This window comes from Phacochoerus africanus, chromosome 8 (assembly GCF_016906955.1).
Source record: "Phacochoerus africanus isolate WHEZ1 chromosome 8, ROS_Pafr_v1, whole genome shotgun sequence".
Taxonomy (NCBI): domain Eukaryota; kingdom Metazoa; phylum Chordata; class Mammalia; order Artiodactyla; family Suidae; genus Phacochoerus; species Phacochoerus africanus.
In genome coordinates, this window is record NC_062551.1 from 53,942,907 (window position 1) to 53,957,958 (window position 15,052).

A 15,052-nucleotide genomic window follows, 5' to 3' on the forward strand; every position below is an offset into this window, starting at 1 on the left:
CAGGGGGCGCGCGAGGGCGGGCGGGGCGCCACTGAGAACCACGGAGGCGGGGGTGGGGACCCGCGCGGGGCACCCAAGACCTGGGCAGGGCAAGGTCCTCTAACCCACCTGGCACGCCAGTGGGGTCAGTGACTCAGAAGCCTCACCCAGAGGCAAAGGCGGAGCAGGGAGGCCAGCGCTGGGCACCTGACTCCGCCTGGACGAGAGTGCTGTGGCCAGGACTCCTGCGTCCTTCGGAAGAAGGGTGATGAGACCAGGACTCCTGGCTTCTTGGTGAGGAGCCCGCTGGGGGCCCAGACTCCTGCATCTGAGGGAGGAGGGGCCAGGTCTGGATTCCCCGGTCTCCCATGATGTTCTGGAAATGCAATTTTCTGGCAAGAAGCATCTTTATTCTGAGCAGAGGTAAAAGGCAGCTCCCCAAAGCTCACCTGTGAGCACCTGCTGGGTCCCCGTCCACGGCCCTGACCTGTTCCCCAGAGTGTGTCCTCACCAGTTTCCTGTCCCTCAGGATTCAGGTCCGCTCCCCTGGTGGGGTTCTCTCCGCCCAGCTCAGGTTACCCTCGGCTCCTGAGCTCAGCGGCTGCGGGACGTTTCCCCTTTGCTTCACCCCACACAGTTCCAGCCTGGGGGCCGCTCAGCCAGGCCTCTCCTCAAGAAAGGTTCTGACCCCGCGGGGACAGGGTGCGTGCTCTTCTAGGATCCCCGCTAATGGAGACTTGCTGCCCATTTTCTAGGCTGTGACACTGAGGTCTAGAGTCGGCTTGTCCAGTTCTAGAACAAGGCAGTGGGGGAGGGGGCCTTCCACTTCCTAGACTCTGAGGCCGGAAGCTTTGTGCAAGGCACGACAGCAAGGCAAGGGGCTGGGAGGTGACAGTTTTCCGACTGTCCTGGGACAGGCCGGCCCCATGTGGCTTCTGTCAAGGCTGCCCCTGGAGTCCTGGCTGGGCGGCCCAGTCTGGCTGCCGGACGCCTCTGGGTTCTGGGAGTTTGGATGCAGCATCTTTGCCAAACCTCTTCCGGGTCGGGGACAGATAGCGGAGGCAGCGGGCATGGGTGAGGGGCAGGGGGCCGCCCCGGGGCTGGGACCGGGCCAGCGGACGGGAGTCCGCCTCACCCCAGGGGGCCCCTCCCGTGCCCCGCTGCCTCATCAGGGCCTTGGCTGGGGTGTCCTTGGTGCCCCAGGACTTCTTGAGCTGCGGAGGGAAAGAGAAGGAGGTGAGAGGAGGCTGGGAGAGAGGAGGGCAAAGGAGGATGGAGAGAGAGCTCAGGAAGGAAGGATGAGAGAGGAGGGAGGCGAGGGGGGGTGAGAGGCCCCTGTGTCTCCAGAACCAGGAGGGAGGTGAGCAGTGAGGCTGGGGACCCCCAGACCTAGAGATGGGGCGAGGAGCTCTGTCCCCACGTGCCACTTTGCAGCTGCGGAGGAACAGGAAGCAGCCAGCAGCTGCATGGGGGAGCAAATATTTGCCAAGGGAGGGATGCCCATTGAGGGTGGCTCAGGACCAGGTAGGGTGAGGACCTTGCCCCTGCCCATCCCTCTTCTCCCCTTGACGCTGGAGGAGGTGATTCCTGAGACTCCGGAGAGGCCCCGAGCTCTCGCTTAGCAGATGGAGAAACTAAGGCCAAGAAGGGGCCCAGCTCAGAGACCCCAGGTCAGCCTGCATCCCTGCAGAATCCACCCATCTCTCCCACGTGGCTCCACTTTTCTCCTCTCAACAGCCCACTTCAGAGGTGGGGATGCTGAGGCCCTGCCCAGGGTCCCCCGGAGAACTGGGGCAGGCTCTGCTGGACCCCAGTCTCCAAGCAGCTATGAGAAGGAAGGGGGGACCCCCTCAGCTCTCCTAATCCCCTCCCCAACACCCCCCCAGGACACTTAAAAGCCCTGCCTGGGAGTTCTCCTGTGGCGCAGTGGGTTAAGGACCTGGCGTTGTCACTGCAGAGGCTCTGGGTGCTATGGTGGCATGGGTTCGATCCCTGGCCCAGGAACTTCTGCATGCTGTGGGGAGTGGCCAAAAAATTAAAAATAAATAAATACATACATACATACATACTCTGCATGGGAGGAAACCAGGGCTAAGATCTGATTCCTCCCTGGTGCCTCAGTTTCCCCATCTGTGAAAGGGGCAGGCGGAGAGCCGTAATCCCATCCACCACATAGCATTGTGGCAAAGGTTACACTGAACTGCCTCTGCGAAAGCACCTGGCAGGGGGCCTGGCATGTGCCAGGGTGCCCGCCCAAGATGGTTGCTTTGACCTTGGGCTCAACCTTCGGCGTTGAGCCTCGGCGTTCCCATCCGGAAAACTGAGCATAATAAGAGCGTTGCCTCACTGCCCTTGGGATGAGGAGGGCATGAAATCACAATAAATTCCATTTGGGGGATTTATGGTAACGACAGTGATTTCATTTCATTCGATCTCATTGACTCCTCCTGCCCACCCCACCCCCCCCGCAAGCAAACTGAGGATGGGGATGGTGGCTCAGCCCATTACCCTGATAAGAACACTGAGGGTCAGAGAAGGCAAGTCTCTGCCCCTACCCCCACCCCCAGCTCTCACGGTTGGGATTATCATGCTGGGTTTCACACCCAGGGTTCTGGGGGTCTCTGCACCATGTCACATGGCGCCCCCCTGCCCAGCACACAGTAGGGATACAGGAAGTGGGTGATGCAGTTATTACCGCGGGGGAGCAGTTTTGCTTTCCTCACCCCCCACCCCCAGCCCAGGGCCAGGCACGCGGACGCTTTCACATGCTTCCATCCTCCTCCGGCCATTCTCTCTCAGACCAGCCACCAGGTCTCACCTCATTGTCACCGTCACTAGAGCCTGACAGCTGGGACAGGTGGCTCAGGTCCCACAGGGAGCGGCTGGGCCGGGCCAGGGGGCCACTGGGGGTCAGGGTGCACTGTACACTCCTCAGGATGTCGCTATGAGCTGGCCCTGGCATGGCTGGGGTCTCCTGCTTGTCCCCTTGGAAGACTTGGCAGGCGGCCAGGCGCTGGGCCAACGAGCCATCAGGCGATGGTGCTGGTGGTGGCAGTGGTGACACGGGGACCACAGAGCAGCGGCCGGCCACACGGTGTGGGCTGTGAGCCAGCTGAAGCCCCCCCGGGGCTCTGACATAGGGCCCCAGGGTGGGGGCGGGCAGGAGTGGCCAGGAGGCTGCGTACAGGGTCCGGAACTCTCGGCTGAAGGCGTCGGCAATCTCACCGGTCAGCAGAGTCACCAGGCCACGGTGAAGGCGTGAGTCACTCCATGTGAAGCTGGGGGGGTGGGGAGAGCATGGAGGCGGGGGGTCAGGATCTCCCAGCCTAGTCCCAGAACAGGCCGTGTGACCTCCGGCAAGTCCTGCCACCCCTCCAGCCTCAACATGAACCTACCCTTCATGGGTTGGTTGTGAGGGCAACAGAAGTTAACACACTTAAATGATCATCTGGGAGTTCCCGTTGTCACTTGGCGAAAACAAATCTGACTAGGAACCATGAGGCTGCGGGTTTGACCCCTGGCCTCGCTCAGTGGTGTAAGAATCCAGCGTTGCCGTGAGCTGCGGTGTAGGTCGCAGACGCGGCTCGGATCTGGTGTTGCTGTGGCCGTGGCGTAGCCAGTGGCTGTAGCTCTGATTCAACCCCTACTCTGGGAACGTCCATATGCCGCAGGTGCCACCCTAAAAAGCAAAAAAAAAAAGATCATCTGGAGTCAGATGCAGGTTTAAACCTGAGCACTGCCTCCCTTTTCCCTTCTGGAAAGAGAAAGAATTCTGACACCCTCGGGGACTGTTTTAAGACCCAGATGCTTCTTGTAATGATTGCCATTTATTAAGTGCTGGCTGTGTGCCAGGCTCTGGGTGCACCTGCTCCCTGCCTCAGTTTGCTCATCTGTGATATGGAGCTAAAACACAGGAAGATTAGAATCAGAGAACCAACATGGGTCGAGCCGCCAGCCCAGTGGCCATTCGGTACCGAGCACTAACATCCTGCGAACCCTGCGAGCGGGGCCCTCGCCTTGCTACCCCCGTGATCACATTGGCTGTGACCTAAAGCCTCTAGGACAGGTCTTGACACACAGTCGTTTCTCAGTAAATGCCGTCTTTGTTGTTTGGGGGGGGGGCCCTTTTTGCTTTTTAGGGCTGTACCTGTGGCATATGGAAGTTCCCAGGCTAGGCCTAAGCCACAGCCACAGCCACGTGGGATCTGAGCCGAGTCTGCAACCTACACCACAGCTCACAGCAACGCCAGATCCTTAACCCACTCAGTGAGGCCAGGGATCGAACCCGCATCCTCCATAGATACTCGTTGCGTTCTTAGCCACTGAGCCACAACAGGAACTCCAAAATGCCCTCTTTGGAACTAAATGAACCTGGGCTCTCGTCCTGCCTCAGAGGACCTTGGACATGTGACTTTCCCTTCCTGAGCTTCAGTCTGTCCATCAGAAAAATGGGCTCACCCAGGGCCATGTATCTTGCACCTCGGCAGGCACAGCACCCAGCTCAGCAGAGCAGACAAGTTCAGGGCCGGGATGGTGAAAGCTGGTCTGAGCATCATTACCTTAGCAGGGTGGCAGTGTCCTTGCTCTCTGGCAAGTCATGCGGGCCAGCCTGCCCCTGAGATTGTGACACCCCTCCCCCGCCGATGACCTCACCCCGGAGCGGCCAGTGGGAACCCTGGGACAGGTCTGTGAGGTCACCCCATTCCACTCCACAAAGACTCTTGTTGGGCAGCAGCCACTGGCTTGTCTCCATCCCTGGGGGAGTTTCTGGGACTCAAGGATTCAAGAGCTCTGGAGAGCGACGTGGGGCGTTGGGGACTGAGGACCCGCCAGGTGCTGACCCTGGGAGACCAGGAGCAGGGGTACAGGTCTTGTGGGTGGGAGCAGTGTCACCCAGCAGTTCCGGGAGGCCCAGGAAGCCCACGGCCTGGCTCGGGCACCGTCACCGCCGCCAGGCCACCATGGTCCTCGGCTGGCTGCTGCTTCTGATGATGGCTCTGCCCCCGGGCACGACGGGCGTCAAGGACTGCGTCTTCTGTGAGCTGACCGACTCTGCGACCTGCCCCAGTATCCCCATGCGCTGTGGCGATGACGAGGACTGCTTCACGGGCCATGGTGTGGCCCCAGACATTGGTCCCATCATCAACAAGGGCTGTGTGCAGAGCACTTTGTGTGGCCGCGAGGAGCCCGTCAGCTACAAGGGCGTCACCTACAGCCTCATCACCACCTGCTGCACGGGCCACCTGTGTAACGGGGCCCTTGACCCCCCAGGTGGCCGGATGGCCGGGGCCACCACCGGCCTGGCGCTGGGTGTGCTGCTGTTGCTCCAACACGTGCTGTGACCACCCTGGAGGGCGGGGCCCGGGACTGGTCTCTGAGCTCCGCTGCTCCCCGTGCCCCCTGCCTCTACCCCCTTCCCGTATTAAATGGCCAGAGGCCCTGGACAACCTCTTGTGGCCCTGGCCTCATCCATTCTAGGGCTGTCCAGCAGAGCCCAGGGCTCAGGGAAGCATTCTCAGGCCTGATTTAGTGGTGGGGAGCCACGCCCGATGGGTTTGACGGTACGACTGTATTTCATTGGTTCTAAGACGCGTATCTTTGCACATTTTGATCTGCATGCTTCTTTTCTTTGGTGGCACCTTAGAGTCGATGAAATATGGTAAAAATGGAATAAGAATCATAATAAACGAGAGCTGATGCTTATGGAGCACTTCTTATGTTACCTGCCAGGCACCCTGATCTCCGCGAATCCCTGAGGAACCGTGCTTCTTTTCAGAACCTCCCAGTCTCATGCTAGTGGTTCTCAAAGTGTGTCCCCTGGGGCCCGCTGCCTCGGTATCAACCGGGAGCTTGCAAGAAATCCCAGTTCTCGGGCCCCCGTCCCAGGGCCAGCTGAATAGGGCTGGGCCCAGAAATCTGGGTTTTAATACATGTCATCTGGGTTTTAACATGTCGTCCGGGTGATTCTGAGGCCCACTCAAGGTTCAAAGCCATGAGGCTAGGAGTTCTCGTTGTGACTCAGTGGTAATGAACCAGATGAGTATGCATGAGGACACGGGTTCGACCCCTGGCCTCACTTAATGGGTTAAGGATCCGGTGTTGCCAAGAGCTGCAGCGTGGGTCACAGACAAGGCTCAGATCCCATGTTGCTGTGGCTGTGGTGTAGGCTAGCAGCTACAGTTCCAATTAGACCCCTAGCCTGGGAACCTCCATATGCTGTGGGTGCAGCCCTAAAAAGACAAAAAAAAAAAAAAAAGCTAGAACAATGGTACTCAATGGGGGCACTTGGGATTGTCTGTTTTTGGTTTTGGGTTTTTTTTTTTTTTTTTTGTCTTTTTAGGGCTGCACCTGAGGCATATGGAGGTTCCCAGGCTAGGGGTCCAATCGGAGTTGTAGCTGCCAGCCTTCGCCACAGCCACAGCAACGTGGGATCCAAGCCACGTCTGCGACCTACACCACAGCTCACAGCAATGCCAGATCCTGAACCCACGGAGCGAGGCCAGGGATCTGAACTCATGTCCTCATGCATACCAGTCGGTTTGTTAACACTGAGCAACCACGGGAACTCCCAGGTCCCCCTGTTTTTTAAAACTCCCACACACCAACTGTGGGTCTAGTTTTCCGGATAAGAAAACAGAGGGTTAAGGAGATGAAAACTTAGCCTTAAGCCACTAAACAGCCCAGCGGCTGGGCCAGTGCCAGCCTGTTCTGCCACATGATGCCGCTTCTCCTGGGCAGGGGGTTAGATCCATTTTACAGACAAGGAAAGCGCCTGCTGCAGGAGAGGTGGGGATGGGTGAGCAGGGGTGTGGGGGCAGCCGCACCTGTAGGATCCTGTGATGACCCTCTCACCGTCCAGCAGCACAAACTTTTCCCGCACGTTGCCGATCACCTGCCGACGCCAGCGGCTCTGGAAACTGCAGCCTCTCACCACTCGGATGTCCAGGTTCTGGGGTGGGAGAGGTGCACCCCTGCTCAGGCCGACCCCATAGACCCCCCACCCACTGCTACAGGCTCAGGATCCCTCCAGGCTTGTGCTGCCTGGGGGACCCGTGACTCTCTGGAAGGCTCTGTCCCAGCTTCCCCGGAGCCAGTATCCAGCCCCAGGGGTCTCTTGGAAATATCCCTAACTCAGAGGGACCCCATGGAAAGGCTCCCCCGCTTCCGCCTACGCCTTGGGCATCACGGCTCGGGGGACCCTCCAAGCTGACCCAGGACTGCATGGGAGGGTCTGCCCCAGCTGCCCCCAGTGCCAGGCAATTAGGGACTCAGGGGTCCCTCCGGCGAGGCCCCTACCTCAGTGGCCCCAGGGTTCACCCCCAGCTGCTGGGCCAGCGTCAGGAAGGCAGGCAGCTGCTGATGATCCAGGAGAAGGTAGACGGGCACCCAGCGGCGTGTGGCAGCGTCCACCAGGTCCAAAAGCAGGTCTGGGTCAGTGAAGATGTCCATGACGACAGCCACGAGCTGAGGGGTGGGGAGAGGGGCTGTGGGTGGAGCCTGGGGTTGGGGGGACATTTGGAGGGTGAGGGGCTCTGGGTGGGGGGTGGGAGTTTAAGGGCCCAGCCTCCCTGGGATGTTCAAGATGCCTGAGGGGAGACACGGCCCCCAGATAGGCACCGCTGTTCATGCAAAACCTATGTGTGAATGAAAAGAAAAAAGCCCTTCCTGGAACCCTCCCCTCGCTCCCGCCACCTCTAACTGCTGGAAACTGTCATCATACATCACATGTCTGGAGTTCCCTGTGGCTCAGCAGGTTAAGAGCCCAACTAGTATCCATAAGGATGTGGGTTTGATCCCTGGCCTGGCTCAGTGGGCTAAGGATCTGGCCTCACTGTGAGCTGTGGTGTAGGCTGCAGATGCAGCTCGGCTCTGCTGGTGCTGTGGCTGTGGTGTAGGCCAGTGGCTAGAGTGTTGATTCAGCCCCTAGCCTGGGAACCTCCATATACCGAGGGTTGAGCCCTCAAAAGACCAAAAAAAAAAAAAAAAGACTGGTGGCCTAGTAGTTAAGGATCTGGCATTGTCACTGCTATGTCTTGGGTCACTGCTGTGATGGCTCGGATTCGATTCCTGGCCTGGGAATTTCTGCATGCTGTGAGTGTGGCCCCCCAAAAGAGATGTTAAAAAAAAAAATTAACAGGCCTGCAGGGGGCTGCAGGGCAGACATCTGGGAAGAGGGTGGAGCATGTGTCTGAGACCGGGGGGTCCTAATTAGGGGTCAGGGGCATGAATGCCTATGGCACCCTGGCCTTGGGGAGAGGGTAGGAACCCCCTTATCTAAGAGGGTGAGGGTGAGATCTTGGGGGGTGGTGAGGATGCCCCGATCCTGGGGGCTTGGAGGCATGGACTCCTGGGTTCCCGGGACGTGGACGCACAAGTTCCAGGAGGGCCTGGCTCAGGATGCCCGGGTCCCAGGGGATGTGTACACAGTCCCAGGTCTGGGGAAGGAATGCCAGACCCTCCCAGCGCCCCACCTTGTGAGCGGCCTGGATTTCCTGGCGCACGAGCTCCTTGAGGGATGGCTGGCCCTCGCCAGGTGGCTGGGTGTAAAGCTGCGCCCGGGTGATCCCCTTCCAGGCTGAGTCCTCTGGCCAGCCCAGCCGCAGCACGGGCACCTGCTCCTCCGACTGCCCAGGCCAGTAGGTCAGGCTACCTGAGTCCCCGTCGGCGGTGGTGGCTCCCTCTGCGGCCCTGCCGGGTTTCTGCTTCACCGCTGTCCAGTCTTCAGCGGCCGCTGCCAGGCCCCGGAGCTCATCTCCACTCAGGAAGGGCCGCAGGCCCTCGCGCTGCACGCAGGCCTCAAAGGCCTCTGCGCCTTTGCTCAGCAGAGCCTCCAGCGCCAGCCGCTGGCCCTCAGAGTACAGAAAGCTAGGGCTGGCCTCGGTCAGGGGCAGCCCCCCGGTCCCCCATTCCATCCCTTCCAGCGCATCCAGCTGGGAGGCCGCCATCGGGCTGTTCAGGTGGGACGACGGTGAGGCTGCATGTCCAGGGTCTGAGCATCTGCGGGGATCTCCTGACAGGCAGATTCTGCGCGGCTGTGCAAGGCTTCCAGGACAGTCCCGAGAAAGTCCAAAGGGTTCACAGTTCCGACAATCAGGCTGCCCAAGTGACTGACCGCTGGATGCACGGCGCGGCTCAGACCAAGAGCCCACGAGCCGTCTGAGCTCCCTGCCGGCCTCTAATGGTCTGACCCTGCATGGCAGTCAGCTGCCCATTTCTGCTCCACGGCATGACAATCTCCAGCCTCACGGAGGGTTCAACAGGGCCCCTCATGGACCCTTCAGCCAGCTCAGGGTGACTCTGCCACCACGTTCAGGCCACAGGCTGCCTGCCCGTCTCTGAGCACCCAAACGTCCCTCGCTAAAGGCAGAGCCGGCTGCCTGTTTGCCCCTGCCCCCCTCCCGGGGACAGCACCTCCAGCTGACAATTTCAATACCCGAGGGCCCAGTGGAGCACCTAGCTGGCTCCCTTGGAATGTTCCTCCCGACACCCAGCTGGCTGGCTCACCAGCTCTCACTGGCTGACCATCCCGGAAGCCTTCTGTCTGGGTCTCCTCTCTGAGCCTTGGAGGAAGGCACCCCGGCCCTAAATCTGGGCATCACCCCCTCCCCACCTGGGAGCTAGGCCAGGCTGCCCTGTGGGTTGAGGGCTCTGCTCCCTGAGCCTTCACACCTGCTCAGGCTGCAGCAGTGTCCGATGCCCTCCGCAAGGGGTTTTCTCACTATTGAGCAGGTCTAGGTTGAGCCACACGCGGTTCCTCAGACCGCTGGCCCTGCCTGTCCTCTGGGCTGCCCGGTGGTCTCCGGCTGCCCTCTGAGCAGTGCTGATTCCAGCCTGGATTTCTGCCTTAATCCCACTATGCCATGCAGTCAGATCACGCACTGATTCCTGGGCAACGACCACTTGCATAACCTCCCAAGCTGCCCCTTTGAGGCTTTCCACCCAACCTCTGTCTGGCCTGTAGACCCCTGATCCCTGCAAACCAGCAGCCCCTCCTAACTCCAGCACCCCTCCTCCAGACCACAGCGACCAGCCCTGCAAAGAGAAGGAAGAGGAATAAAGCCAGGCTACCCTTTCTCCCTCCTTCCCAGCCCCTTCAGCACGTCCAGGTCTCCACACCCTCTCCTCCTCTTGCCTTTGCCGGGAACAGTCAGATCAGGGGGCTGGAGACCTCCTGCTTTTATTTCTGCGGTTCTTCCGGGCGACCGGCCTTATTCATCAGGTTTCTGCCTGGGATCCGGGGAACCCAGCCCCTTGTGCAAACACAGGGGGAGGGCTGATCCCTTGCGATCTGGGGTTGGGAGACCCGAGGGAAGGGAGGTCCCAGCTCCAGGAACACACTCACCGGGCCAGCGGCCCGCCAGACTGGAGCTTTGGAGGGGGAGCACCTCACCTGTTCCCACGCATTCCCTCCCCCAGAGGCCTGCCCCACCCGTACTTCCCGGTGCGCGCCCCGCCTGCCACCCCTAGCTGACCCAGATCCCAGCCAAGGAAGGCCGCGGGTCCTTTAAGAGTAGGTGTGGCTAACCATAAAAGGGAGCAGGTGCGCTAAAGCCCCACACCTGGCTCTTGGGAAGGAGGTGGGGCTCCGAGGGCCAAAGGCCCGCGGGAGGGCGCGGGGCAGGATTAGGGCGCACCCTGGGGGAAGACACCGGAGACCCGCAGACTCCACCCTCAGCACAGCGGAAGGGGCTCATCCCAGATGCAGGACTGCAGAAAGGGGCGTGCCCCCCCCCCACAAAGACTTCCCACCCAAGGCTCAGAGCCTCCCCCACTCTCCCCAACCCATGTTGCCAAAAACCACACGAAGGACCACCAGCATCCAAAATCTTTTTAATAACAAGACAGGCTCTGGGGTTAGTTTTTGTAGCCGCGGCTGGCACGTCGGCCTCTGGCGCGTTCGAACTTCCGGCCCTTGGAGCGAACATAGGGTCTGCAGGGAGAGAAAGGAGGGTGAGAGCCGGCCCACATCAGGGATGGTTGGGCTGGCCTGTGAGCTGGTGGCTTAGAGCAGTGATGCTTGTTCTATCAGAGCAGAACAGGGACACCAGGAGGCCCCATTCAACCCAAGGAGGACCAACCAGCAATGCAGAAAGCCAAGATGCCAGGAGGGGCTGCTGAAGCTCCCTCACTAGGCATCAACCTGGGTGCCCTAGAGCTGGACAAAACACAGGCCCCACCTGAACCTAAAAGAACCTGTGCATCTGTGATGCTGCCTGCGGAGGGAGCTCAAAGCCCAGGAGCAGGCTAGGTTTACAGCCTCAAGCCAAGTCTTGAAGAAAAAGCGGGTAAAATGGGGTGGGGGACTCCAGAGCGGCCTGAGGCTGGACCAGTGGGAGGAAAAGCAGCTGGAAGCATGGCAAAGCCTAGAGCTGCAGCGTGGGGTCCAGGGGAGAGGCAGAACTAGGTATACTCACTTGGTGTGGCTGTGCGGGGTCCCTGGGGCCTTGCCGAAATGCCTGTACACCTCGCGGCCCTTGCGAGGCCCTGGGGAAGGGAAGCAAGGGGTGGCTCAGGCTGATCTGGGGTGAGGGCGTCCCTGACCTCCCAGGCCAGGGAAGGTAAAGGCTGCCAGCAGTCACACAGCTCCCATCAGACCACTCCCACCCCCGGGCCCCCTGCCAGCCACTCAGCACCACTCACCAGAGAGGAGAACAGTGCCACAGCCTTTGGGGGAGTCCAAGGCCAACTGATCGAAGGTGAGGATTTTGCCCCCGGCCTTGAGAATGCGGCTCCGGGCACGGCTGCTCACGCGCAGAGCGCACACCTGGAGGACATAGGACAGGTGTGGTCAGAGCCCCCTGGACAGTGACAGGGCCTGCTGGGATGGACTACCAACTGCCCAGACCCAGCACAAGAGTCTCGGCTGCTTCCTCAGCCCGAGAGCCAACGCCAACTACTCAGAGAGAGCTTCCTGAGTTGACAACAGCCATTCTTCTATTTTTGCGTCTAGAAATGGCTTTAACACCATAACCCTAAACTGTTACAGAAGGAAATTGTGGTTCTTTAACACTGTGGTTTAGTGATACTGAACCGAACCAGTATCCATGAGGACACGGGTTTGATTCCTGGCCTCGCTTACTGGGTTGAGTGTCTGGCGTTGCTGCGACTGTGGTGTAGGCCGGCAGCTGTAGCTCCCATTGGACCCCTGGGAACCTCCATATGCCATTGGTGCGGCCCTAAAAAGCAAAAAAGAAGGAAACTGAGGCACAAAGAGATCCAGGGCTGTCCAAAGATGATAAAGTGGCAGACACATCTAGATCTGAACCCTGGCTGTCTGGATCAAGAGCCAGCATCGTCAGCAAGGCCCCAAAAGGGGTTTGCCCAGGGATGCCACCAGCAATGCTCAGGACGCCCCCCTTCAATCCAGGCCTCGTCCAGAGAAGGAAGACTGAGGATGAGCCTGATGGCATGACAGTAGGACAAGGACTTGAGGTGCGTCTGTGGGACCTCACCTTGACCCTTGCACCGCGCTGTGCCCCATTCCCACACACCTTCAGTTTGGGCACCTCCTGGACACGCACGTCATCGGTTATAGTCCCTACGACCACAGCGGTCTTGCCTTCCCGGCCAGGAAGCTTCATCTTCCGGATCTGGAGGTGGGGGTGTTACGCACATTCAGCACATCCCTTCTGACAGTTAAATCCAACCCCACTGCTTCAAGCACCCCAAGAACCAACAGTCATGCCCACCCACACCACAGCTCTCAAACCAGCACAATCCTAATCTCAGGTTCAGCCTGAGAAAAACATCTCCAAAGGAAATGCAAAGACAGGAGTTTCCATCATGGTGCAGCAGAAACGAATCCGACTAGGAACCATGAGATTTTGGGTTCGATCCCTGGCCTCGATCAGCAGGTTAAGGATCTGGTGTTGCCATGACCTGTGGGGAGGCTGGCAGCTACAGCTCCGATTCAACCCCTAGCCTGGGAACCTCCTTATGCTGCAGGTGCGGCCCCAAAAACCCAAAAACAAAAACCAGACCCGTTCAAGAGATGTCACCTACAGAGAGCTCTTGACACACGGGGCTTGCTCTATGACTTGGCCTCAGGAAGGCCTCCTAAGGTCGCTGTAACCAGCACCCAGCACCAACCAATGAGAAAGAAAATGAGACCAAGCCAGTCCAAAGCCCCTGCTGTTTAGCTACAACCAGAGGTTTAGAGCTCTGTGCCCACCACCAGAGCTGCAAGCCCGCCCTTCCCCCTGAAGTCCAGCAGACACCATCCAGCTGCCCCCCAGGTTGAGGATGCTCCCAGCATCAGTCCCTCACCATCCGGGAAAGCGACAGGGGTGGCCGGTTGGTGCGACTCATGAACAACCTCTTCAGCACAACTTGATTGAAGGTGGAGTTGGTTCGTCTGGCCAGAAACCTGTACAGCTGGAGAAGGAAAGAGGAAGAATGAGGCCCCAGGGCAGCCGACTCCCCCATGGCTTTCTAACAAAGGGGCAAATGACTGAGGGCTTCCCCCATCCTGCTGAGCCCAAGGGAGGAGCTGGCCCAGATCCCTCCTGGCTGGAGACCCAGAAAACCTCCCTCCCCATCCAAGGCCAGAGGATGAAAAACACTGGACTCCCGAAAAGCTTGGAGAAAGAACCAGTGATTCGAGCATGGACCAGTACTGGCACAGAGGCTCTGGAATCTATAGTTCGGGGTGGCCTTGTCTAAGGGTCTCAGGCCCAACCTCACCTTGACCAGCAGCCTCAGGTAGATGTCCTGGCTCTTGGGCTCCTTGCGTCGAACCTTTCGGTCCTTGTTGTGGCGGATGTCAACTCCCTGCAGGGGTGAAGGGAAGACCATGATCCCAGCCCTGACTCGATCCTCACCTCACAAACATTCTCAATGAGCCCTTACCTCTGAGCAAGAACTAATGCAGTCTCTGGAGACAACGAACCCCAACCTGACACTCGGAGAGCTCTGGGAAAAACCACTTAACCCCCTACCCAATGACCCCTTTGTAGAAAAAAACTAATTCAACAGAAGCCTTCAGCACATGACACACAGCACACACCCTGAAAGACCTTAACAAATTTTTAGTTCCAAAGAACTAAACTGTGTTTTCAGGGATGTATTATTTAAGCACCCCAAACTCACTCCGAAAGAGCAGAACCAAAATCATTTAAACCAAAGGCAGACTTAAAAAGGTATTACGATATCAATGAACTTTTTTTTTTCAGTAATCCGTACAAAACCACTTCTAGGACTTTTCTTACACTATCTCCTTGAATCCAACAATCTTTTATGAAATTAGTTTCCCACTTTAGCGCTAAAAAAAACCTGAAAACAGCCTACGATTTCCACTACAGCCCCTGCCTACTTGCCCGAAAGAGGTTTTTTTTTTACTATGTTATTAACTGGAAAGAGCTATTTGACCACTGATACCTCCAGCACTTAATATACGCAAAAGCCTGCAGCGAGCACACTTCCCGGGACTTATTTCTTCCCAAACTCACATCTGTGAGACCTAATTACTGGGCCCCCAATAATTAAGTCAAAATGCTTTTCCCGCACAGAAATGACACGGTGGGCAGGGAATTGAGATTCGAATCGAAATCTGCCTGGCCCCCACACCCAAGCACCAGACACTCAGCAACCCCCCAGAACCCAGCTTTCCAGGCCGGGGAGTGACAGGTCCGAGGGCAGCACAGGCAAGAGTGGCTGTGGGATCAGCACCTGGGTCCGAATTCTGACTCCGCTCTTTACTGGCATTATGATACCGGTCATATTTAACTCCCTTGCCCCTCAAGTTGGTCACGTACTCAATGGGAACCATAAAAAAATACGGGAGAGCGAGAAATTGATGACTCCCATTTCTGCTCTTCAAGCCCCCAAAATAGCCCCCCAGCGCGGGAGTCGCCTCCTTCGGACACCCTGGGACCCCTGCCTCCCTCTGGAACATCCTCGGTCCCAGACCGCAGCGGATGGCAACGGATGATCAATGCCCAAACTTCGCAAAGCGCACTCACCATGATGGCGCCTCCTCCTCAGCCAGGTCCGGAAAGAGAGACACGGAGCTAGGGTGGGCGGGGAAAGCCTTCAGTGAATGGCTCGTACGTGACGTCACATGGACGCGACGCGG

The 15,052-nt window shown here is 58.5% G+C and overlaps 3 protein-coding genes across 3 annotated transcripts; 1 reads left to right on the plus strand and 2 right to left on the minus strand.

Annotated features, from left to right (window-relative positions):
- Positions 1–367: 367 nt before the first annotated feature.
- Positions 368–10,391, minus strand: FAM83E (family with sequence similarity 83 member E). Its single transcript, XM_047793180.1, has 5 exons — positions 8,451–10,391; positions 7,276–7,443; positions 6,804–6,928; positions 2,798–3,257; positions 368–1,193 (listed from the first exon to the last, which is right to left on the minus strand). The coding sequence occupies exons 1-5, from the start codon at positions 8,922–8,924 to the stop codon at positions 918–920; spliced, it is 1,503 nt and encodes a 500-aa protein (XP_047649136.1). The 5' UTR covers positions 8,925–10,391; the 3' UTR covers positions 368–917.
- Positions 4,405–5,394, plus strand: SPACA4 (sperm acrosome associated 4). The gene has a single exon (XM_047793181.1). The coding sequence runs from the start codon at positions 4,623–4,625 to the stop codon at positions 5,319–5,321; it is 699 nt and encodes a 232-aa protein (XP_047649137.1). The 5' UTR covers positions 4,405–4,622; the 3' UTR covers positions 5,322–5,394.
- A 398-nt stretch (positions 10,392–10,789) lies between the features above and the next one.
- RPL18 (ribosomal protein L18) lies at positions 10,790–15,031 on the minus strand. Its single transcript, XM_047789901.1, has 7 exons — positions 14,940–15,031; positions 13,663–13,749; positions 13,246–13,353; positions 12,471–12,569; positions 11,620–11,743; positions 11,394–11,463; positions 10,790–10,909 (listed from the first exon to the last, which is right to left on the minus strand). The coding sequence occupies exons 1-7, from the start codon at positions 14,940–14,942 to the stop codon at positions 10,834–10,836; spliced, it is 567 nt and encodes a 188-aa protein (XP_047645857.1). The 5' UTR covers positions 14,943–15,031; the 3' UTR covers positions 10,790–10,833.
- Between the last annotated feature and the right edge of the window lie 21 nt (positions 15,032–15,052).